General features: G+C 47.9%; 1 protein-coding gene across 2 annotated transcripts; it reads right to left on the bottom strand.

Moving 5' to 3' along the window:
- Positions 1 to 1,106: 1,106 nt before the first annotated feature.
- Positions 1,107 to 18,270, bottom strand: GMCL1 (germ cell-less 1, spermatogenesis associated). 2 transcript variants are annotated; one of them, XM_039564188.1, is made up of 14 exons: positions 18,065 to 18,270; positions 17,498 to 17,621; positions 14,726 to 14,822; positions 14,293 to 14,390; positions 13,707 to 13,819; positions 12,618 to 12,683; positions 12,370 to 12,454; positions 12,106 to 12,196; positions 11,781 to 11,921; positions 7,733 to 7,802; positions 4,483 to 4,558; positions 3,774 to 3,919; positions 3,512 to 3,599; positions 1,107 to 2,428 (listed from the first exon to the last, which is right to left on the bottom strand). In XM_039564188.1, the coding sequence occupies exons 1-14, from the start codon at positions 18,238 to 18,240 to the stop codon at positions 2,300 to 2,302; spliced, it is 1,500 nt and encodes a 499-aa protein (XP_039420122.1). In that variant the 5' UTR covers positions 18,241 to 18,270; the 3' UTR covers positions 1,107 to 2,299. The 2 variants fall into 2 exon arrangements, with proteins under 2 accessions (XP_039420122.1, XP_039420123.1); XM_039564189.1 differs by lacking the exon at positions 18,065 to 18,270 and adding an exon at positions 15,327 to 15,471 and having other exon boundaries at positions 17,498 to 17,583.
- Between the last annotated feature and the right edge of the window lie 635 nt (positions 18,271 to 18,905).

The following is an 18,905-nucleotide window of genomic DNA, read 5'->3' as shown; positions in this document are numbered from 1 at the left end:
TCTGGTAGGAAAATGGGCACTGAAAGCAAAGAGAGGCAATTCCTGTTCTCAAGGTCATTTGGAGAGAGGGAAATTCTTTCCCTTGTGACATCCCTGACCAGTCTTAAATCTTTCTGGCCTGAAGCAAAGAAAATGCATCCTGATGTGGGCGCTGGCTCCGTGCGGGCAGGGGAGTCATAAAGCCAAAGACTGTGTGGCTGCTGGCAGAAACGAGTGCTGTAGATTCACCTGATGTTGTTCTTTCGTGTTTACAATATTTATTTTTAGCAATTGACTGCAATGATATTATATATAGGCTTCCTTATTTTTGTACTTTTCATACCGTTTCCTGAGTGTGGTGTTGTACTGCTCAGCTCCCCTCGGCCACCACTGCTGCTCCTAGTCAGTGACAATAAACGAGAGAAAAACAACCACCACCCATTTCTGGGCTCAGTGTCGTGTGTTTCGGCTTCTGTGCTCCCCTCGCCCCTCAGCAATCCCTGAGGAAGGGCACCTGTGCCCACCCCATCCCAAATCCCTGATCCTGGCCCCTGGGAAGAGGGACCCAGCTGGGAAGGAGGTTGTTCCCTTGCACTGACAGTGCCCCCACAGCCAGGAGGGCGAGGGAGGGCACGGGGAGAGGACAGCCAGGGCTCAAGGGAAGGGGCTGCTGCCTGGAGAAAACACCAGTATGAGTTTCCTGCTCCACATCCCACATCCTGGTGACACTGGGTGGGTCCCAGCTGGAGGGGGGCCCTGGGATCCAGGGGGCAGAGCAGGATAGAACCCTGGCAGGGGGGCAAAGCCCTGCACAGCTCAACCCACCCCCAGCTCAGCCTTCAAGGATTTGAGGTACCTGTTTTCCCTCTGCCATTAACCAGCAGCCCCTGTTGCTTTCCACTGAATCAACTTTAAGGAGTTGGTACTTCTAATTAAAACCAGAGTTAAGTACCTAAATGCAATTAATTCAATAAATAAATTCTATGCCGTAGCAGCTGAACACCCGAAAATGCTTCTGCTCTCTGCTGCCAAAGCTGTGACACAACACAACAGCACACAGAGGTGCTGAATCCACAGGGTGATTCCAACACAAGAAGCTATTCCCAGCAGGAAAGGACAGACATGGGTGAATATTCCACTTGAAATCATTTATTGACAAGTTGCCATGTTTTTCTATCTTGCCGAACACATTTTCATCCTTGTTATAAAGTACAAATGGTTTTATATTTTTCTGACATTAAAAAAATAGGCTCACAAGGCAAAAATTCCCACTTTGAATCAAAAAATCCTGCTGTAAGAATTCAAAGTTGTAAGAGACAAACATAAAACCCAACAAAGACTGAACAGAGTGTACCATGACATGACACATCCATCAAACCAACTGGAGAGGAATCCCTTGTTCCCAGCTCTGCCTTTGGATCCTGTGACCTTGCTGAACTGATGTGAAGTTGGTGTTACACATACAACTCAAAAGGCACTCAAAAGTCACGAGTTCCTGAGCTAACACGGGATGTATTCCCAAGGTAACAGCTAAAACAAGCCACAGAAAATGTTTAAAAACTGGTATTTGGTTTGTGTGAGTAGAGGCAGCGCTCAGCAGGACTCCAGCTGAGAGCTGCTGCTGACAGGACTCCGTGATGGTGAGGACATTGCAGTATTTGCTGTACATGGAAAAAATAATTCACTTATGAACATCCTTATTAGTAAATTAACCTGCTGAAAGACAGAGAATTACTGGCTGCAGTGTTAGAACAAGACCAAGAGTGAAACTTGTGTGTGTGAGCTGCAAAAAAAGCTTGAACCCAGCAGGTGGGAAAGGCTGTGCAGTTAAATAACCAAAGTTGAGAGGCCACATTTACAGAGATTATTTGGCCCTAATGGAAAAGGACCAGGAAAAAAAGCAAAATATGGATCTGGTATTTACAGATCAGTTATTAAAAAACCCAACATATAATACAACCAAAACCCACACTAACAAAACCCACACAACCTACAATGTGTGCTCAGAGTCCAACAGATAATTTCCTAAGTTGTGATCCACACAAATTCCCTATTTCCAGTTTGGCTCAGTTTTCACCCAGAAAAGCCCAAGTGTAACACTTCTCAAGCACAGAATGGCTACTGCCTGACGATGCAGAACAGAAATAAAATAAAAAATAAAAAGGGTAACTGGTTTTGGCCTACCTAATGTGTGATCTCTTCAGAGCTGCATAGGAGAGCACTAAGGCCAGGGCTGTTGCTACAGTGTAAGGCCTGCTTGTCTGAGCTTTGGAGCAGCAACCAGGGTGGGAGAGGGGCTGCCACAGACCCCAGGGAGGTCTCAGGCTTCCAAATTATCCAGCTGGGCCTCGCTGTCTGCCCTCTTCTCTGGCGATGTGTACAGGAAGTTGCAGCAGATGTAGAGGGGGAACGTCAGGAGTCTGCTGTCCAAATTCATCACGATCTGCTCCTGGAGCACACATGGGACATTTGCATGGTGAAGGGTGGCCAGAAAGCACAAGGCTGATACAACAGTCATTCTGCACATTTTAATGACTATGATTAAAATCAGAATATAAAAAAATAAAGCAAAGACAATTCACCTTCACCTCAGGTTTATAACGCTGACACATTCTCAGCCTGCCCACAGCTCCCACCCCTCTGCAGCACAGGGAACAACCCCAGGAAATGCTGGAGTAAAATTCCCCTCCAACATGCTGGGGAGAAAGGGAGAGTTTTCAGTTTCGGGAGATTTCACCAATCAGGCATTCCCCAACAGTTTATACTTGAAAGCAAATTTCAGTTTGCGGGTAGGAATTTTTTTGGTTCCACTCTAGGAACTGGTTTTGGGGTAGCAAAATTGAAACTTCACCCTAGTGAGGATGCAAAACAATTGAAACTTCAAAACTGAAACCTCATCTCCCAGTGAGGATGGCACTGACAAGGAAAGGTTTTCTGTGTTCTCACCACCTTTGTCTCACTGCTGGCTGGCATTTGAGAAACTTGATTAACAAGTCCCACACATGCCTCACTAAATCCTGCCGTCAGCAATGGGTGGAAAAGGGCACATGCTCTAAGAAAACTCCCCTCTTCTCTGGGGCTTTTATCAATTTATTTGAGTAATAAATCCAACCCTTAAACAACATGTAGACATTCTTTTAACTCCTCATCTTATAAGAGTCTTCAAATCCCAAATTTGCCTCTAAATAAGGAGTCTGACGGACAGATTATGCAGTGCTGGAAGGCTGGGAGAGCAGCAGAACACGACACTGGCAGCAGACAGCAGTACCACAGGCACCAATTTCACTAATATGGGAACTAATTTCATGTTATCAACACTAATGAAACCCACACTACCCTCCCTACTCTAGATCCACTTCACAAATTAGCTTAATTACCCACTACTTCTAACAGGAATGCCTGAGATTCCACATAAGCAATGACAACAAGAAGAAGCAACTCCTCTTCACAAACCCTGGTGACTTCTCAGCATTTTTTTCATGCCTTGAACTCCACCATTCAAGTTCAACAGCTCAAGAACCCACAGCCATACCTGATCCTTCTCCAGGGTCAGGATCTGATAGCCCGTTGTCCTGCTGCAGATCATCTTCCCACTGCTATCGAACGAGGCCAGGCGCAACCTGGGGGCAGAACAGGGAAATCACTTCAGCCTGCCCTATTTTTTCAGCACAAGGAGTTTCTCCCAAGGAGTCTGGGTTAACATTTTTTAATGTAACTGACTCGGTGGCAACAAAATCTAAGGCAAGCGGGGCTGGCAGCGCTGAGGGAGCCCCCCGAGCCCCGCTGGCTGGCACCTGAAGGCGATGCTGCGGCGCGGCTGCAGGCTCACGGAGCCGCTGCACGGCTGGTTCAGCGTGTTGCGCTTGAAGATGATGTAGCGGTTGGTGTAGGTCACCAGCAGGTCCAGGCCGAAGTTGAAGCCAGTCCAGCGCCAGCAGTACTGCAGGACAGAGGGGACACAGAGAAACCAGCCTGAGGAGGGGCTGCAACACGGACCGGGAGTGCCACACCAGCTCTGATGGGTCAGTCCTGGGAATGGGGCGCTGGGCTACAGAGAGTGGGGTTCAGGGATCCCTGCCAGCACCTGTCTGAAACAGAGAACTCAGTGGGAACAACCCTCACCAGGTGACTCCGTGAGAGCAGCTGAGTGTCAGCTGCCTCCCAGACAGACAGGAACACGTGTCACACCAGTGGGTGTCAAATACTCAGCACTGGGTAACGGGGCTGATCTGTGAGCCCCAGTCATGTCCCAAAGCACTCCTTGGGGTCAACTGCCTTAGGTTATGTGACTTCAGTTGGAAAAATTCATGTTTCTAACAGTTTTCCCTGTCTCGCAGCACAAGAGCACAGTGAAACACCCGTTCCTTACTCCTTTCAGAGACAATTGCTTCCATCCTTCTGGATCTTTTGGATGCAGTTTGACAATGAGGACCTACGTGATTTGGAAATGCCTGACTTGTCTCAGCCGTGCCAGCTCTGCAGTTAGCCACGTGCCACACTTACATCACCATCCTTTGCCAGTTTGCGACCACACCTCATGCTGTTTCCTTCCAGTTCCTCTTTATTGATTTCTTGAGGCCTGAAAAAAAACCCAAACCAGCATCTTTAAGGACACTTCAACACTTTGTACAATACCTTAATGTGGGAAAGATGAACAGACTGGAGTAAACTTGTCTGACCACACAATCATGGAATACCCTGAGTTGGAAGGGACCCACAACCGACCCTTCTTTGAGCAGAGGCGTGACTAGATGAGCTCCCAGAGTCTCTTCCATCCCAAACTGTCCCATGAACATCCACCTACACTACAAAACCAGGCTGTGACACCTCAGTTAGGCAGGACTTCTTTTACAAAAGAATGTTTCCAGATAACACAATAATAGCTGTTGCAATGAAATACATTCTCCCAGCCCACTTGAAAACACAAGTGTTTTTTAAACACAGCAGGCAATGATTTCTTAGGCACAACCAGAGACAAGTGCTGAGGCACAGCTGCAGGGCTCTGCACAACAGCAGTGCTATGAAGCAGCAGCCACGAGACACTGAGAGAGGTTTCTCAAGGGGCTGGTTACACAACCTGGTTAAAAAAACCACTTCCCCTCAGTGCTCATGAAGTGGCAGAGCCTCTCAGAGCTCCCGAGGTGCCAGAGCCCTTGCTTGTACCATCTCACACCATCAGCTCCTTTCACCCAACAGCTCTCCCTGCATCCAACACGTAGAACAGTCTTGCAGAGCCAGCACGAGTGACATCAGTCTTGATTTTCCAGAAGTGTGTTACTCACTTTGCTTCACACACCATGACATCATTAACCCAGCACCCACTGCCAGAAAGTGTTAAGAGTTACACCAGGCCAAGGGCTGGCAGTGAACTTTATTAATCCCAGTGACATCAACCCCTGCAGGTTAAACTACAAAACCCAACAATGCCCTCCAAGCCAGGAGATGCAGCATCTGTTCTCCTCCTACTGCTTACACACCACAGCAACTTGCAGCTAAAGCTTCTGTAAACTCAGCCACACACTCGGGTCTTTTCTCCCATTTCTGTAAAAACCAATCCTGGGAGGTGAAGCGTTCAATGAACAGGTTACGCATACAAGCTCATCGCACTTGAACAAATTCACCAGGAACCTCCCGTGTGCTTTTCCACATCTTCCAGCTGAACTGGTTCCGTGGCTGACCTAAATGCAGTAATGGTGTTAAAGGATTTATTTCTGTTTAATTAGTGACAAATTTCACAAACATTAGTCCATAATGCTCAGACTGACATTAACATCCCCCCTCCATCCCTCGAGCAGCCTCAGATGATGCAGAACTTCAGCTTTAACCACTTCCACCAGCTGCCACACAGTGAACAGTGGAGTTATTCTGCTTCCTTCTTACACACTGCCAAAGAGACTGCTAAGAGCAGAAGTGAATCCAGTCCCAGACTTGAAAGATCTGTCTGGCTTCTGCCACAAAACACATGTTTAATTAAAAAAAAAGTGATCCACTTTAACACAACAAGTAAACCTTGAGCAGCTACAGTTCAAAGCCACAAACCCACTGCTAACACTAAAAAATTCTCAAGTTCTGAAGAGTGAGTAAGATGTTTAATCCTTTTAAATGCAAACTCAAAAGTAGAAGGGAAACACTTTCTTCCCCTCCTCTCTATAAAGTTACCCAGACAAACCACATCACACGTTTCCAAGCAGCGCCATTTCCATGTTGGCAGTGTTAGAATAAGCAGGTGCAATTATGCCCTGCACCAGGTGGGACATGGAAATAGCACCTTACTTCAGCTCACAGGAGCCAGGTTCACGTCTTGCTCTGATTCCTAAGCCTACTTCCTTACCCCCGAGGGAAAACATGTGTTTGATACTGATATGGGCAGTAGGTGAGAGAGGAAGAGCAGCAGAGCTGGATAAACGATGGGCTTATAAAACCTGAATTCTTTTCCTGCAGCTACAGGTTGGTCAAATGGCCAAAATATTTGCACTCACACAAAGGAACAGCTGCATCTGTGCCCTTCTAAGGCTGAGACTTTTGGTTTTTTTTCTGTCTTAAATGAAATAATAAACCCATACTGCAAAAGAGAAAACTAGACAAGCAAGAAAAATGTGGAAAAATACTCTGCCCATTCCAAGAGCCATTGAAATCCTCAGCTGTAGCTGAATATGAAAATTGCTCTTTTCCAAGCTGGATGATCCCCATCATCCTCACTGCAGCTCTGTGGGAACTCACTTTTCCAGAAGCATGTCCAGTGGCTGACAGTTCAAATGCTCCCACTGCACTAAACTACCAAAACACATCAAAATTAGCAAATACAGGGTCTTATCTTGTATCAGAATTCTTGTGACGCACTTCCCTCTGAACCCTGGTTCCCCATAAGCCAGGGGGTGACATTTATCTGCTCTCAGATACAGCCACGGCAGCATTGCAAAAGCCTTCCCAAGAGAGCAGCATCAGAAACAAGCCAGGGCCACCCAAAGTTCATCTTCAGGAATTGAATAAGACAGTCACAATTCTGTACTTTACCTCCACCATTTCCTAAAGGACTGCTGCTGAAGAGAACAACTTTTTAAAGATCCTGGCTATTCTTCAGACCAGAGTTTGGGGTTTTTTTGAAGCTCCTGTTACAACCCAACACATCCCTCTCCACAACAGCACTCATGGGGTGACACGACTATGGAAGAAAGGAACAAGCCAGTCTCTTGGGGTTTGGGAGGTAACAGGCATTCTGCAGCTGCCTGACTTGGCATTTTTTCTCCACAAAGCTCTCTAGGAACCAGGAGAGAACACAAAGGCAGGATCAACTCCCCCAGCTACATTTTGCTGTAGCTTTGGTGTTAAATCAGGGACCTGGCTCACTGCAGCAGGCCAAGAGCCAGCAGAAGGAAGGGAAGTTCGATGGCCAAAGTATCCTTAAAATGGAAGGCTCAGAAATTACCCTTTCACAGCCTCAACACACACTTCCAGGTGAAGTACTAGTGAGAAGCATTAACCAACATACATGAGAACACAGAACATGTCCCCCACCCAGCATTTCCCTCTGGTCCCATTATACCAGTTTCCCAGAGTTCTACTGGTTGAAGGATGGGAGACCAGCCAGCCCAAGGGAACAGAGAGCTCCACAGAGATCAACAATTTAAAAGCACTGAAGTATGCTTCCCCCCTCCTTTTAATGTAAACTCCAAAGTAATTCATGTCAGAATTTCTATGAGAGGAAGGTTTCTAATCTAAGAAAGAAATAAAGGAAAGCCTGTAATATACCTACCCAATATCATTGTCTTGTTCTGCTCTGAGCATGGCAAACCACTGCTGTTTGTAAACAGAGGACAGCCATTCTAAAATTAAAAAAAAAAAAAAAAAAATAAGCTTGGTGTTGTCTTTGGAGCTGGGAATGGGGATGGTCATATACATTTGAAATAGAGAAATAAAATTACATTGAAATAATAAAGTTACACTTATGAACTGGACAGTCTATGCAACCCACACCCTGGTAACTCCCTGTGTTCTCCAGCTCCCAGCCTCAACCACAGGGGAAGGGATAAACATCCACAACTAACAGTCACTCCAGACTGGTCATCTCCTCAAACATCCACTGCTGCCACAAGTGATGCAACTCCACACATTTTCTCAGCACACAAAGCTCTGTTCAGCCAAGGAGCTGGTTAACAAGCTCTTGGGAGAAGGTGCTGTTTTCTGAATCCCCAGTGGAGTTCTATGTAAGTTAAAGAAGAAAACACAATCAAGGGATAAAAGAAAACAGTGACTTAACACAAATATGGCAAAACAAACAGAAATTGTCCCCTGCTAGGAATAAACATAGATCATGTCTTCCTTGGAGACCACACAAAGATTTTACTGGCTGTGTTAATTTAATGTTGCAACGGAGAGATAGAACAAAACTCAACAGTTTGTCAGGCAGTTACACAAAAGGGATAACAAAAGCATGGGGTGTAAGAAGTTCTTAGTCAAGATAACAAATGGGGCAAGGGGCCAAGGTCATGTACGAGAACCAGCTCCGGGAAATGGGCTGGGTGAGAGGAACAGGGAGAGCCACTGTGACCAAAAACCAACCAGGAAGCTGATGAACATGACATGAGGGAGGAGGGGCAAGATCATGGATGGAAAACTTAAAACCAGCCTTTGTTCCACTGACTCTAGAGTGAAAGTGCAGACTGTGATAGGAGTAAACTGGGAATTAACCAAAGTACAACAGAAAATAAAAAATGAATTAAGGAAACCTACGCAGGTAAGGAACAGAGAATGGATGTGCTAGAAGGGAAGGAAAAATGTATCAGGAGGGAGAGCACCTTCTCTCTGTGTATATGCATGTATCTATTTCCTACCTCACATTTCGGCTGCAGTTCATCTGCTGATTTATGAAGAGGGAAAGCACAGCTTAGGAAATGTTCAGAACTCCCCAAGTAAAACAGAAAAACAAACACTGTGCTCACACAGACACATTATGTATTCCTGTCTCTTGCACCTTTTCTGCACAAAGATCAGACTGCAGTGAACTCCTAACACAGAATTTCAGTTTTCCCCTGCAGGCACTACACACACTGAGTATATAAACAAACAAACAAATAAATAAATAATCACAGTACTATTTTCAGCTTCTCAGTGATTTGCTTCTCTACCTCCTTGAGAACAGTTTCATCTGTAATAATCTAAAAGGCTTCCACCAGAACACAAACTACCCAGCAATGGCCCTGTCTGCAGACCCTCAGGTACAAAGCATCCCCTCAAACACCAAATGCTGGCAGCCAACAGCCTGTTCCAAAGTGCAGCCCAGGATTCATCTAAACCTCCTTGTAAACGAAGAGCAAAAGTTCTGATCTTAACACAGCTTGTGGCTGTAGCTTGTGGCTACACCCTGGTATGAACAGATTACAAGGGCAGGCAAGGACCGAGCCCTTAGCAGCACCTCCCTCCCCGCGGATCCTCCTCCTGCCCTGAGCTCGCGGCCCTTTCCCGGTGCCACAGTGCCACCCAGCCCGCGCAGCGCTCATCGCCGCCGGGACCGCTTCCTGCACAGCGAGCACTCGGCTCTCTGGCACCTCGTGAGCTGCGCACCAATTTCACATCCTTTTTCAATAGGCACAAGGAAATCAGCCTCAAAGATGCGACTGATCTCAGAACAATTCTTCCTCTGACAGACACAGGTAAAGGCTTCTGGGTTTGAGAACAGACACAATATTTATCACTGAAGAGCACTATGAAAGGCTGCCCATCACACTGTAAGGGGTAACAGCAGACATCAGGAGGAGGAAGTCAAGTGTAGCTCCAGAAATTTTCTGGTTTGCAACACTTTATTGACATGCTGACAAAGCCACTTCACAAGGATGCAAATCCACTGCTCTCCTGTGTCACCATTAAAGATCTAAAGAGTCATTCACCCAAAGTTATTTTTTATAATAACCTTTGCACTTTGCCTATAACTGGTACCAATATCACTCTGAAGTATGATGGATTATACTTACTTTATACATCACTTAAGCATGTAAAATATCATGTATCAGAGCTGAGACTTGTTCTTTTGGAGTTTTTATGCGTAACAAAATGTTATCAGACATCACCAGTGGGATGAGAAGGGGCTTTTCATTTTCCAGTGATACTGGGATGTCAACATCAGTAATCTCTAATAACCTTGCCTCAGTTTTGGAGACAAAACTTCAGGAGGAAACACTCCGGAATGGGTTCTCCTCCGAAGGGAAAAGGGCTTCCCCTTTTCCTCCACCAGTAAGACAAGTGGGTCACAGCAAGTGAAAGTGGAAAAAACAAACTAAACTGTTTATTAACACACAAACAAAACAGGGTAGAACAGGGTAAAAAACCCCCTCAAAATACAACAAATTCCTGGAGAGGGAACAGACACGCGGGCTCGGACCAGCCAGGGCTGCCCCTGCAGGCTGCCTGGACCGGCGAGGAGGGAAGGGAGGCAGTGAGGCAAGAGGAAGGAAAGGGAAAAAAGAACAAGAATAAAACCCCACAGAACGTTTTCTAGCTGGAACACAAAGGAAACCCAGGAAAGCAGCCCAGTGCTCCCAGCACACCCCCTCCCGTGGCCCCGGGTCCATTGTAAAGGCACAGACAGCGGCCCTGGGCACTGAGAGGATGGTTAAGGAATAAAGCAGCTTCACAACATCACCCCAGGACAAACATGAAATGGCATTTCACTCTCTGGGCTTCAAAAAGCACCAGACCCTAAGAGGAGAATGTATTTTATACAAGTCAAAATGCAGAGAAATGAACAAGAGTGGAATACCTGAATATCCTCTCTGCTCCAAATCATCCTAAATCTCTATTAGTAAATAACATTTGTTTTAGAAGAGGGAAGAAGAGTTCACAGCATCTTGTGCTTCTTATTTTGATTTTCAGGTTTTATTCCAAATCCTATAAAAACCTGTCCAGCTCTTTTTAGAGAACAATGGCTAGAAAACAGTTGAGTTTCAGCAAGTTTTACTCTCCCAAAAGTAAGATGATTTTTTGCTGATCTGGGCCCCTGGGACCATTTAAACATTGATAAAGTACTATGTATTGATTGTAGAGCGTTTTGACAAACTGACTGATGAGCAGAATGCTCATCACGTGGTGATGACACCTACATGGGTGCCTCTGCAGACTTTCATGCCTATAATTTTCATACTCAGCTTCTGCTGAATCTTCAACCACAAACCAGATGCTGGAGATAAACATGTGAGCAGTAAGACAAGTAAACACCCTGAGATCTTCCCAATTACTCCAGGGCAGGACAGGCTGGGGAAGGCACACAGAACACGATCAGTCGAGAAGAATCACGGAATGATTTGGGCTGGGAAAGTCCTCTAAGGTCCATGAATCCAACTGCTCCTCCAGCACTGCCAAGGCCACCACTAACCCATGTCCCCAAGTGCCACATCCACACAGCTGCTAAACCCCCCAGGGATGGGGACTCCAGCACCGCCCTGGGCAGCTGTGCCACAGCTGGACAGCCCTTTCCATGACAGAATGAATTTTCCCAATATCCAGCCTGAACCTCCCCTGAGACCGTTTCTTCTTGTCCTGTCCCTGTTCCCTGGGAGCAGAGCCTGACCCCCCCTGACCCCGGCTGCCCCCTCCTGTCAGGAGGTGTGGACAGTGAGAAGGTTCCCCCTGCGCCTCCTCTTCTCCAGCTCCCTCAGCTGCTCCTCATCAGACTCGTGCTCCAGACCCTTCCCCAGCTCTGTCTCTCTTGGGACATGCGCCAGCACCTCCCTGTCTCTCTTGGGGTGAGAGGCCCAAAACTGAAGCCAGGAATTGAGGTGAGGCCTCACCTGTGGCCAGCACTCACTCACCTGAGGGCAGCAGGGCATCTCTCTCCACGATTCTGGCTGAGGCCAGGTCACTGATGATGTACTGCAGCCTCAGGTGTGCGAACACGGGCAGGAACGCGTTCCCCTGCGCCGACTCCAGGAAGGCAACGTCACCCCCAAACTCTGCAACACACAGCGCCCACATGGCAGTTTGCTGCCCTAAAGATTTTCCAGACCCTATTTATGCTGGAGTTTTTACATACTGATTAGAGAAGTTATTATGGGCAGGCAAGTCACCTTTTGCCATTAAAATTAAGAAATTACTCGCATTCAAATCCCAAACCAAGGCCAGGCCAACTCTTCCTACCTCTCCTGCGCTCAGCAAACCAGGCATCAGCTTCAGTTAACACCTGCTTGAAAGACCCATTCCAAGAAGGCACGAGCTGAAGGAACATCCACTGGGCAAAATAAACAAATTCTAGTGAGTCAGTTGAAGGTTTCAGATAAGTAATCTGCATGTTAATAAGACACATTTCCACAGTGCATTAATTTCTATAGAAGTTCTGCTACTCCATTAAAACTTTCAGTCCATCCCACAAAGGTTCCACTGCAGCGAGCCCCAGGCAAGTACCTTTTTGAGAGCAGTATACACATCCATTTCCACCTGCAGCACAAACAGGTTGGAGGAGCTGATCAGCTGCTTCATGAGGTTTATGCTGAAAAAAATAAATTGCAGCAGGTCAGTGAGACAGAAGAGAGAAAAAGAAGGGGAGGTAGGGAACACGCAACCAGCAGTAGCCCAGAAAGTGATCTGCAGGGAGCTCCAGACTTGGGCAGAGGCCGTCCTTCATCCCTGCAAGGGAAGTGCAGCCCCAGTACCTGAGCTCCTTGAAGAGTCCAACACTCTGGTGAGTCATCAGATTGTTCAAGAGCCACTCAAGGCACCTGCGTGGAAAGCACGGAATTAGGACCTCTGCTGTTTCTTCTCGATGTCAGCATTCCTGCAACAGCTGCTCCCTCAGTAAATTTGCAGATAATGCTGAGCTGGGTGGGATTGTGGATCTGCTGGAGGGCAGGAGGGCTCTGCAGAGGGATCTGGACAGACTCAATCAATGGGCTGAGGACAACGACACGAGGTTCAACAAGGCCAAGTGCTGAGTCACTGCGGAAAGCCCCTGCAGCTCCAGGCTGGGGCAGGAGTGGCTCAAGGGCTGCTTGGCAGAAAGGGACTTGGGGGTGGCTCACAGCTGGCTCAGCATGAGCCAACACTGTGCCCAGGTGGCCAGGAAGGCCTACGGCATCTTGGCCTGTACCAAGAATAGTGTGGCCAGCAGGACTAAGGAAGTGACCATTCCCCTGTACTTGGCACTGGGGAGGCTGCACCTCAAGTGCTGTGTCAGTTCTGGGCCCCTCACTTAACAAAGGACATTGAGAGGCTGGAGCATGTTCAGAGAAAGGCAACAAGGCTCATGAAGGGTCTAGAAAACGTTTTATAAGGAACAGCTGAGGAAGCCGGGTTTGTTTAGTCTGGAGGAGGCTCGGGGGGACCTCATCACTCTCTACAACTCCCTGAAAGGTTGTAGTGAGCTGGGGCTGGTCTCTTCTGCCATGCCTGCAGTGAGAAGACATCAGGAAATGGCCTTAAGCTGAAACATGGGACATTCAGGTTAGGTATTTAAATTTTTTTTTCCTGTTTGAGTGGTCAGGCATTGGAATAGATTGCCCAGGAAGGCGGTGGAATCACCACCCCTGGAGGTGTCTGGATCTGGCTCTGGGTGATGTGGTTTAGTGGTTTCAGTGGTAGTGCTGGGTGGATGGCTGGACTGGATGATCTTATAGGTCTTTTCCAACCTTGATGATTCTATTCTGAAAAAATACTAAGACAATTAACCTGGTCATTATGGTACTGTGTGTAAATTCACTGTTAATTGGCAATGTCCAAAGCAGCTTGGGGACAGTAATTCTTACTTTTTCTTCACGGAGTCCAGCCCATACGTCCCTGCAGAATTGTAATAACCACACACGGTTTGGGCAGTGATGGTTTCCTTCATTGTTTCACCACATTGCTGGATTAAGCCATCCTGCAGGGAGGAAAAAACACACAAACGTTCTGAGTGTTCATTTCCCAACATGAAATGTCAGACACTGTGCTGTTCATACAGATTTTCATGCCTGAGCCATCCCCAAAGTCCCACAGGCTGCAGTGACCAGTGCTACACTGTTCAAAACATTTAAACCACCATTCCTCAGAAACACAGATGTTCCTTAAGAATATTTCCCATGAAAGAAAAGCGTACTGAATACCCTCGGGGTAGAGCAAGTGAGCTCCAAAACCTATTTAATCTACTTTTAGATATCACTCTCAAAGCCCTTAATCTCACACCTCAATCTTAGTCACAGCATTTTTCAATAAACCCACTGCATTGTTTGGGATTTTCCCCACTTAGCCTGAAAAGCTGATTCACTCCTCTGGGTGAAAAAGGCCACATGGCTGAGGATATTCTGAACTCCTCCTTTCCAGGTAAAGACAAAAATATTGGCATTTCTGACTTACGAGCTGCAGCATGCAGGCTGCTGCCAGCAGGGCGACCACGCGGCTGGGGTTTATCAGCACATCGTCCCTGTAGAGCGAGCCAAATGCCACCTGCAGAGCTGCAAAGGGAACAGGAGTCCAACAGAGACACAACACTGAGCATGGGGCATTGAAAGAGTCCTTAAATACAACCAAACCCCTTCACTGCACACCTTCTCTATGGTCTCAGCACTGGCTCTTTATGTAGAGCAACTGACCAGACAGAGAACACAACATGGGGCAGTAACCAATCCATTACTGAGCTTCCACGAGTTAAACAAACTCTTCAGCACCCCCTGAGAGCTGTAAAACTGCACAAAAAGAAGTTGAACCTCATGAGCCTTCTCTAAGCATCATGATGTTTAACTTAACCTCTCCCTTCAGGGTTTTGTCAAAATAAAAGGCTCCCACTTACCTTCTACATCAATATTTTGATCAGGAATCTCCAACTCTATGACGTTCATGCTGGATTCTTTCCAAGAGCCACTGAACATACTGGAAAAGTAGCCTGACTGTATGAGGGAAGAGAGAAAAAGAACTCAGCTAAGAGATTTCATCCCAATTAAAACTGCCAAAAGCAGCACATGGAACCAAACATGGTTAATATTTACCTTTATGCAGAACAAAATATATTAAGGGAACTTTCACAAGCTAAAACATTCTGACAGACTCGAGGGGCCGATTGTAGTTGCTGTTTCTGACACTCAAAATGCCTACAGGAAAATTTGGGCTACGTGTGTGCAACCAGAGTAAGGAAAGAGTTTGAAAAGGCCAGAAAAACCACACAAGCTCTTTTCCCACAAACCACATCATCAGTGGGGACAGAATTAGTCCAAGAACTAAGTCCTTAAGGTTACTGGCAAACAACAAATCCTGCAGGCATTAGGGAATGCCAGTTTGGGGACTGGGGGGTGAAAAAAAAAAAGAAAAAAGGCATGCAAGACATACAAATTACTGTACAAGGCTGTAGTCTCATACCAAGGACACAGACACACACACCATTTACGGCAATATACCTTTTATTATTAAGTGAAAAGCACATAAAACTAGAATTTGAGGTTTCCATCCAAATGAAGGGAAAGATAATGCTCTACTGGGGTTCCTGATTTTCCTTCCCAGCAGCAGATGTGCCCATTATGAGATGCTATCAATGAAGTTTACCTGAGAGATCAAAAAAATAAAGTCTATTTGTACAGCACCACATTCCCTGACCTCGTCCCTCAGCATTTCAGCTCAGCAAATAACACAGCTTTGATTTCATTTGATCAGGTCAGTATTTCTGTACCCCTGGCATATTCCTAACTCTGACAACACACAACATGCGCCGATCAAACCCAGGACCTCACTCATCTTTGTCTTCCTCACAAGGCTGCCTCAGCTTTGCCATAGAGACCAACTCCTCAGTTTCATAAGGATTTATCATTTTCGTAACAGCATCGGGAAAAAGAAACCCCCCATTTCTCAGAGCTGTGGTGAGCAGGCAGAGCAGCACCTGACTGTCCTTCGTGGAATGCAAGGCAGTGCCTGGAGAGAGCAGGGGAGCAGAAACAGCCAGGCTGAGTCTGATCAGGGGCACAGAGGAGGAGTCACAATGGCAATAAGAGTCATTTACATGGAGTTATTTCTAACCTCCAACACTGCTTTACCTACAGTATCATAATCCCAACGCAGGAGCGTGCCCTGAAACAGAACCTGCCTGAGCAGAATGGTGAACTCCCCCCAAAGCTCATCTCCCCAGAACACCGCTCCTACAACAAGGCCTCTACAGACAGCCTCACAATTTTCAAACCCCACTAAACAGCTGCATCCACAGACAGGATTTCACACCCACTTTCAGTCACCAACCCGCGCTAAGGCTTCAGGAGCAGCTTCACGAACTTGACATGCAGCAACCACAGAGCCACAGTGACAGGAAACACCAGCAGCCTGAGGCCACACCAGCACTGTGCCCACCCTGCACAACCCAGCCCTGACTGTCCCCCCTCCCTGTGCCTGCCAGCTCTGCTCCTGCCACATGCCCCACGGCCCCGCCAGTGCCACCGCTCCAGATCTGCCTCACACAAAGGACTCTCCTGCTTTCAGTTTATGCTTGTTAAAAGGTTCTCACACTCTAAAAAGAAAAGGCTGTTTCCTACAAGAAAGCAATGAAACACTTCCCTCACTGGAGCCATGCAAGTAATTGCTGAAGCTGCTCTGGAATTCTGGCACTGACACAGCAACAGCCACAAAAAATCCAGAATTGACTCTTCCTGTCACTTGTTGCACCAGAGAAACTTCAGCCACGTGCAGAGCACCTCCCGGTGCCACCATGTCACACTCCTGCTCTGGCTCCCACTGCAGCTGACACACAAGTGCCCTCCTGTCCAGGTACAGCACCTGGCAGCTTCACATCAACCCCTGGCAAGCCCACGGGCACAACTGAATTTGGTGTTTCATGGCACAGTCACGGCTCCTCCCCACTTCTGCCACAGCAGGAGTGACACAGAGAACAGACAGTGAAGCCAACAGCACCTCTGTGTTCCCAAAACACAGACACAAAGGACTCCACCTGAACACATGCCCAACAGAAAATGGACGTATGCACTAAGATTTATTCCTTTTTAGAGTTCCTGAGCAAACATTCCTCCTGCAGCAGCAGGGAAGCTGCAAGGAATCCTTTTGTGAAGGCTCGTAACAATCATGTAACAGCTACAGAGACCCAGCACCAGCAACTCCCTGCAGGGCCCTGCACACCAGTCCAGTGGACAGTAAAACTGAGCAGGGACACCACAGGCTTTACAAATCCCTTCTGGAAGCGCCTCCTTTGCTCTGCAAGAATATTCACATCACAGGCGCATCTCAGCCACTTGTTCAGCAAACAAGAACATGTTCTCAGGACATCAAAGACAACTGTCAGGACTGTTTTCACAGAGGATGCACCAAGATTAAGAATAAAATAAATGAAACAAAATTAAAAAATTAAACAGTAAGAGAGAGAAGCAAAGAAATTGCTCTAACACAAAGCTACAGCTCTGCTTCCCAACATTGCTAACAGGAGTTGGTTAACTGTCTGCATCTATAAAAAGGGTGAAAGTCCTACACATAAAGGGGAAAAAAAAGGAAAGATATTCAGTCATACTTCACAGTTCCCAGACATTCTTTTATTAAAAACACAGTTCTTACTGTGAGTTAGAAAGGAGCCACTTACCTGACACAAATAAATCTTGTGCAAGTTCCACTCCTCTCCCAGAGCACAGATTTTGATGTCACTGTTCTCCCCATTCAAAAACAGCGTCTGATAAATATATTTCGATGTGCTTTTCAATTTTTTCCTAGTAAAAGAAAGAAAACAACAAACCACAAACAGTGAGACACACTCCTTCAAATTCTCCCGTTACAGCGGCAACAGTCGGTCTCAAACCCTCGGGGGGTTCGTCCGGCCCGGCCCAGCCCAGCCCAGCCCGACTGCCGTGTCCCCCCTGCCAGCATCACTTCCCCGTGCCCGCCGCTGCCGCCGGGGCCTTTCCCGAGCGCCCCAGAGCCACCCCCTGAGCGACCTGACCCCGGCATCTCTCCCCTCCAGGCCCCGCTCCTTCCTGCACGACGGGCTCCGACGGGAGGCCGGGCCGGGCCCTCCAGTGTCCCCTCAGAGCCGCTCCCCCAGCTCGGCCCTGCATCCCCCCAGCCCCTCTGCCCAGCCCTGCAGCCTCCCCAGCACCCCCGGCCCCCTCAGAGCCGGCGGCGCCGGCGCCCGTCCCTCAGCCGGCCCCCAGACCTGCGGCCCCGCAGGTGGAGGAGCCGCTCCTCCCGCTCGGCCTCGCCGTCGCTGTCGCTGTCCCCCGGTCCCTCGGCCCCGCTGCGCTTCCTCTTGCCGCTCTTGCCCGCGGCCGCCGCCTCGCCCCGCGGGAGCCCTGCCTTCCGCCGCAGCACGCGGCTGCCCAGCGAGCCCATGGCCGCTCGGCCGCCTCATGGGGCCGCGGCGGGAGCGGGGCCGCGGCGGGAGCGGGGCCGCGGCGGGAGCGGGGCCGGAGCAGCGGCGGAACCTCAGCCCCGGCCGGCGGCGGCCGCGGCCCCGCGGCTCTGCGCCTGCGCGGGCGGGCCCGGGGCGCTCCTGCGCTCCCGGCGCCAGAGAATCTCCTGATGGTTAATGGTTTAAATTGACTCCTGAATTTATTGTTTTACTTAATCGCAACTAATGCATATGTGTTAATAACAAATAGTGCGTTACTCTTAAATTATTCTTAGCCAGCATTTAGCAAAGTTGTCATAAGCTGCTTTTGTAGAAAGCTTGGGAAAATTACCGAAACTGTTAAGTTTTGGTAAACAAACTCTGATGTGCTTCGATGAACAAAGCCTGGGAGACAACCGTGTTGGTGAGGTTGGACATCTGGACTGTAGAATTTATGGACAACAAGGACAATTCCAGAAACCAGAAGATAAAGAGGAGACAAAGACTGAGTTTATGCGTTGGAAAGTCCTTATCGAAGGTAAAAGATACAAAAAAGACTAAAACCGTGGACTAATTAGCATAAGGAGCAGCCCCGCAGCCGCTCCTCACCCCGCCGGGGCCCCGCGGCAGAGCACGGGAGTTCGGGACAAAACAAGTCTTTGCCTGT

Source organism: Corvus cornix, chromosome 22 (genome assembly GCF_000738735.6).
Source record: "Corvus cornix cornix isolate S_Up_H32 chromosome 22, ASM73873v5, whole genome shotgun sequence".
NCBI lineage: Eukaryota > Metazoa > Chordata > Aves > Passeriformes > Corvidae > Corvus > Corvus cornix.
This window is presented reverse-complemented; position numbering and strand designations above follow the sequence as displayed.

What these genes read in the sequence shown, in the direction of transcription:
- GMCL1 (XM_039564188.1), bottom strand. Translation starts at nt 18,240, where the DNA reads ATGGGCTCGCTGGGCAGCCGCGTGCTGCGGCGGAAGGCAGGGCTCCCG. An exon ending in TGTATACTGCTCTCAAAAAG is followed by an intron (nt 12,197 to 12,369) that starts GTACTTGCCTGG and finishes TATTTTGCCCAG; the next exon opens with TGGATGTTCCTTCAGCTCGT. An exon ending in GAACAAGACAATGATATTGG is followed by an intron (nt 4,559 to 7,732) that starts GTAGGTATATTA and finishes GTTTTTTTTCAG; the next exon opens with GCCTCAAGAAATCAATAAAG.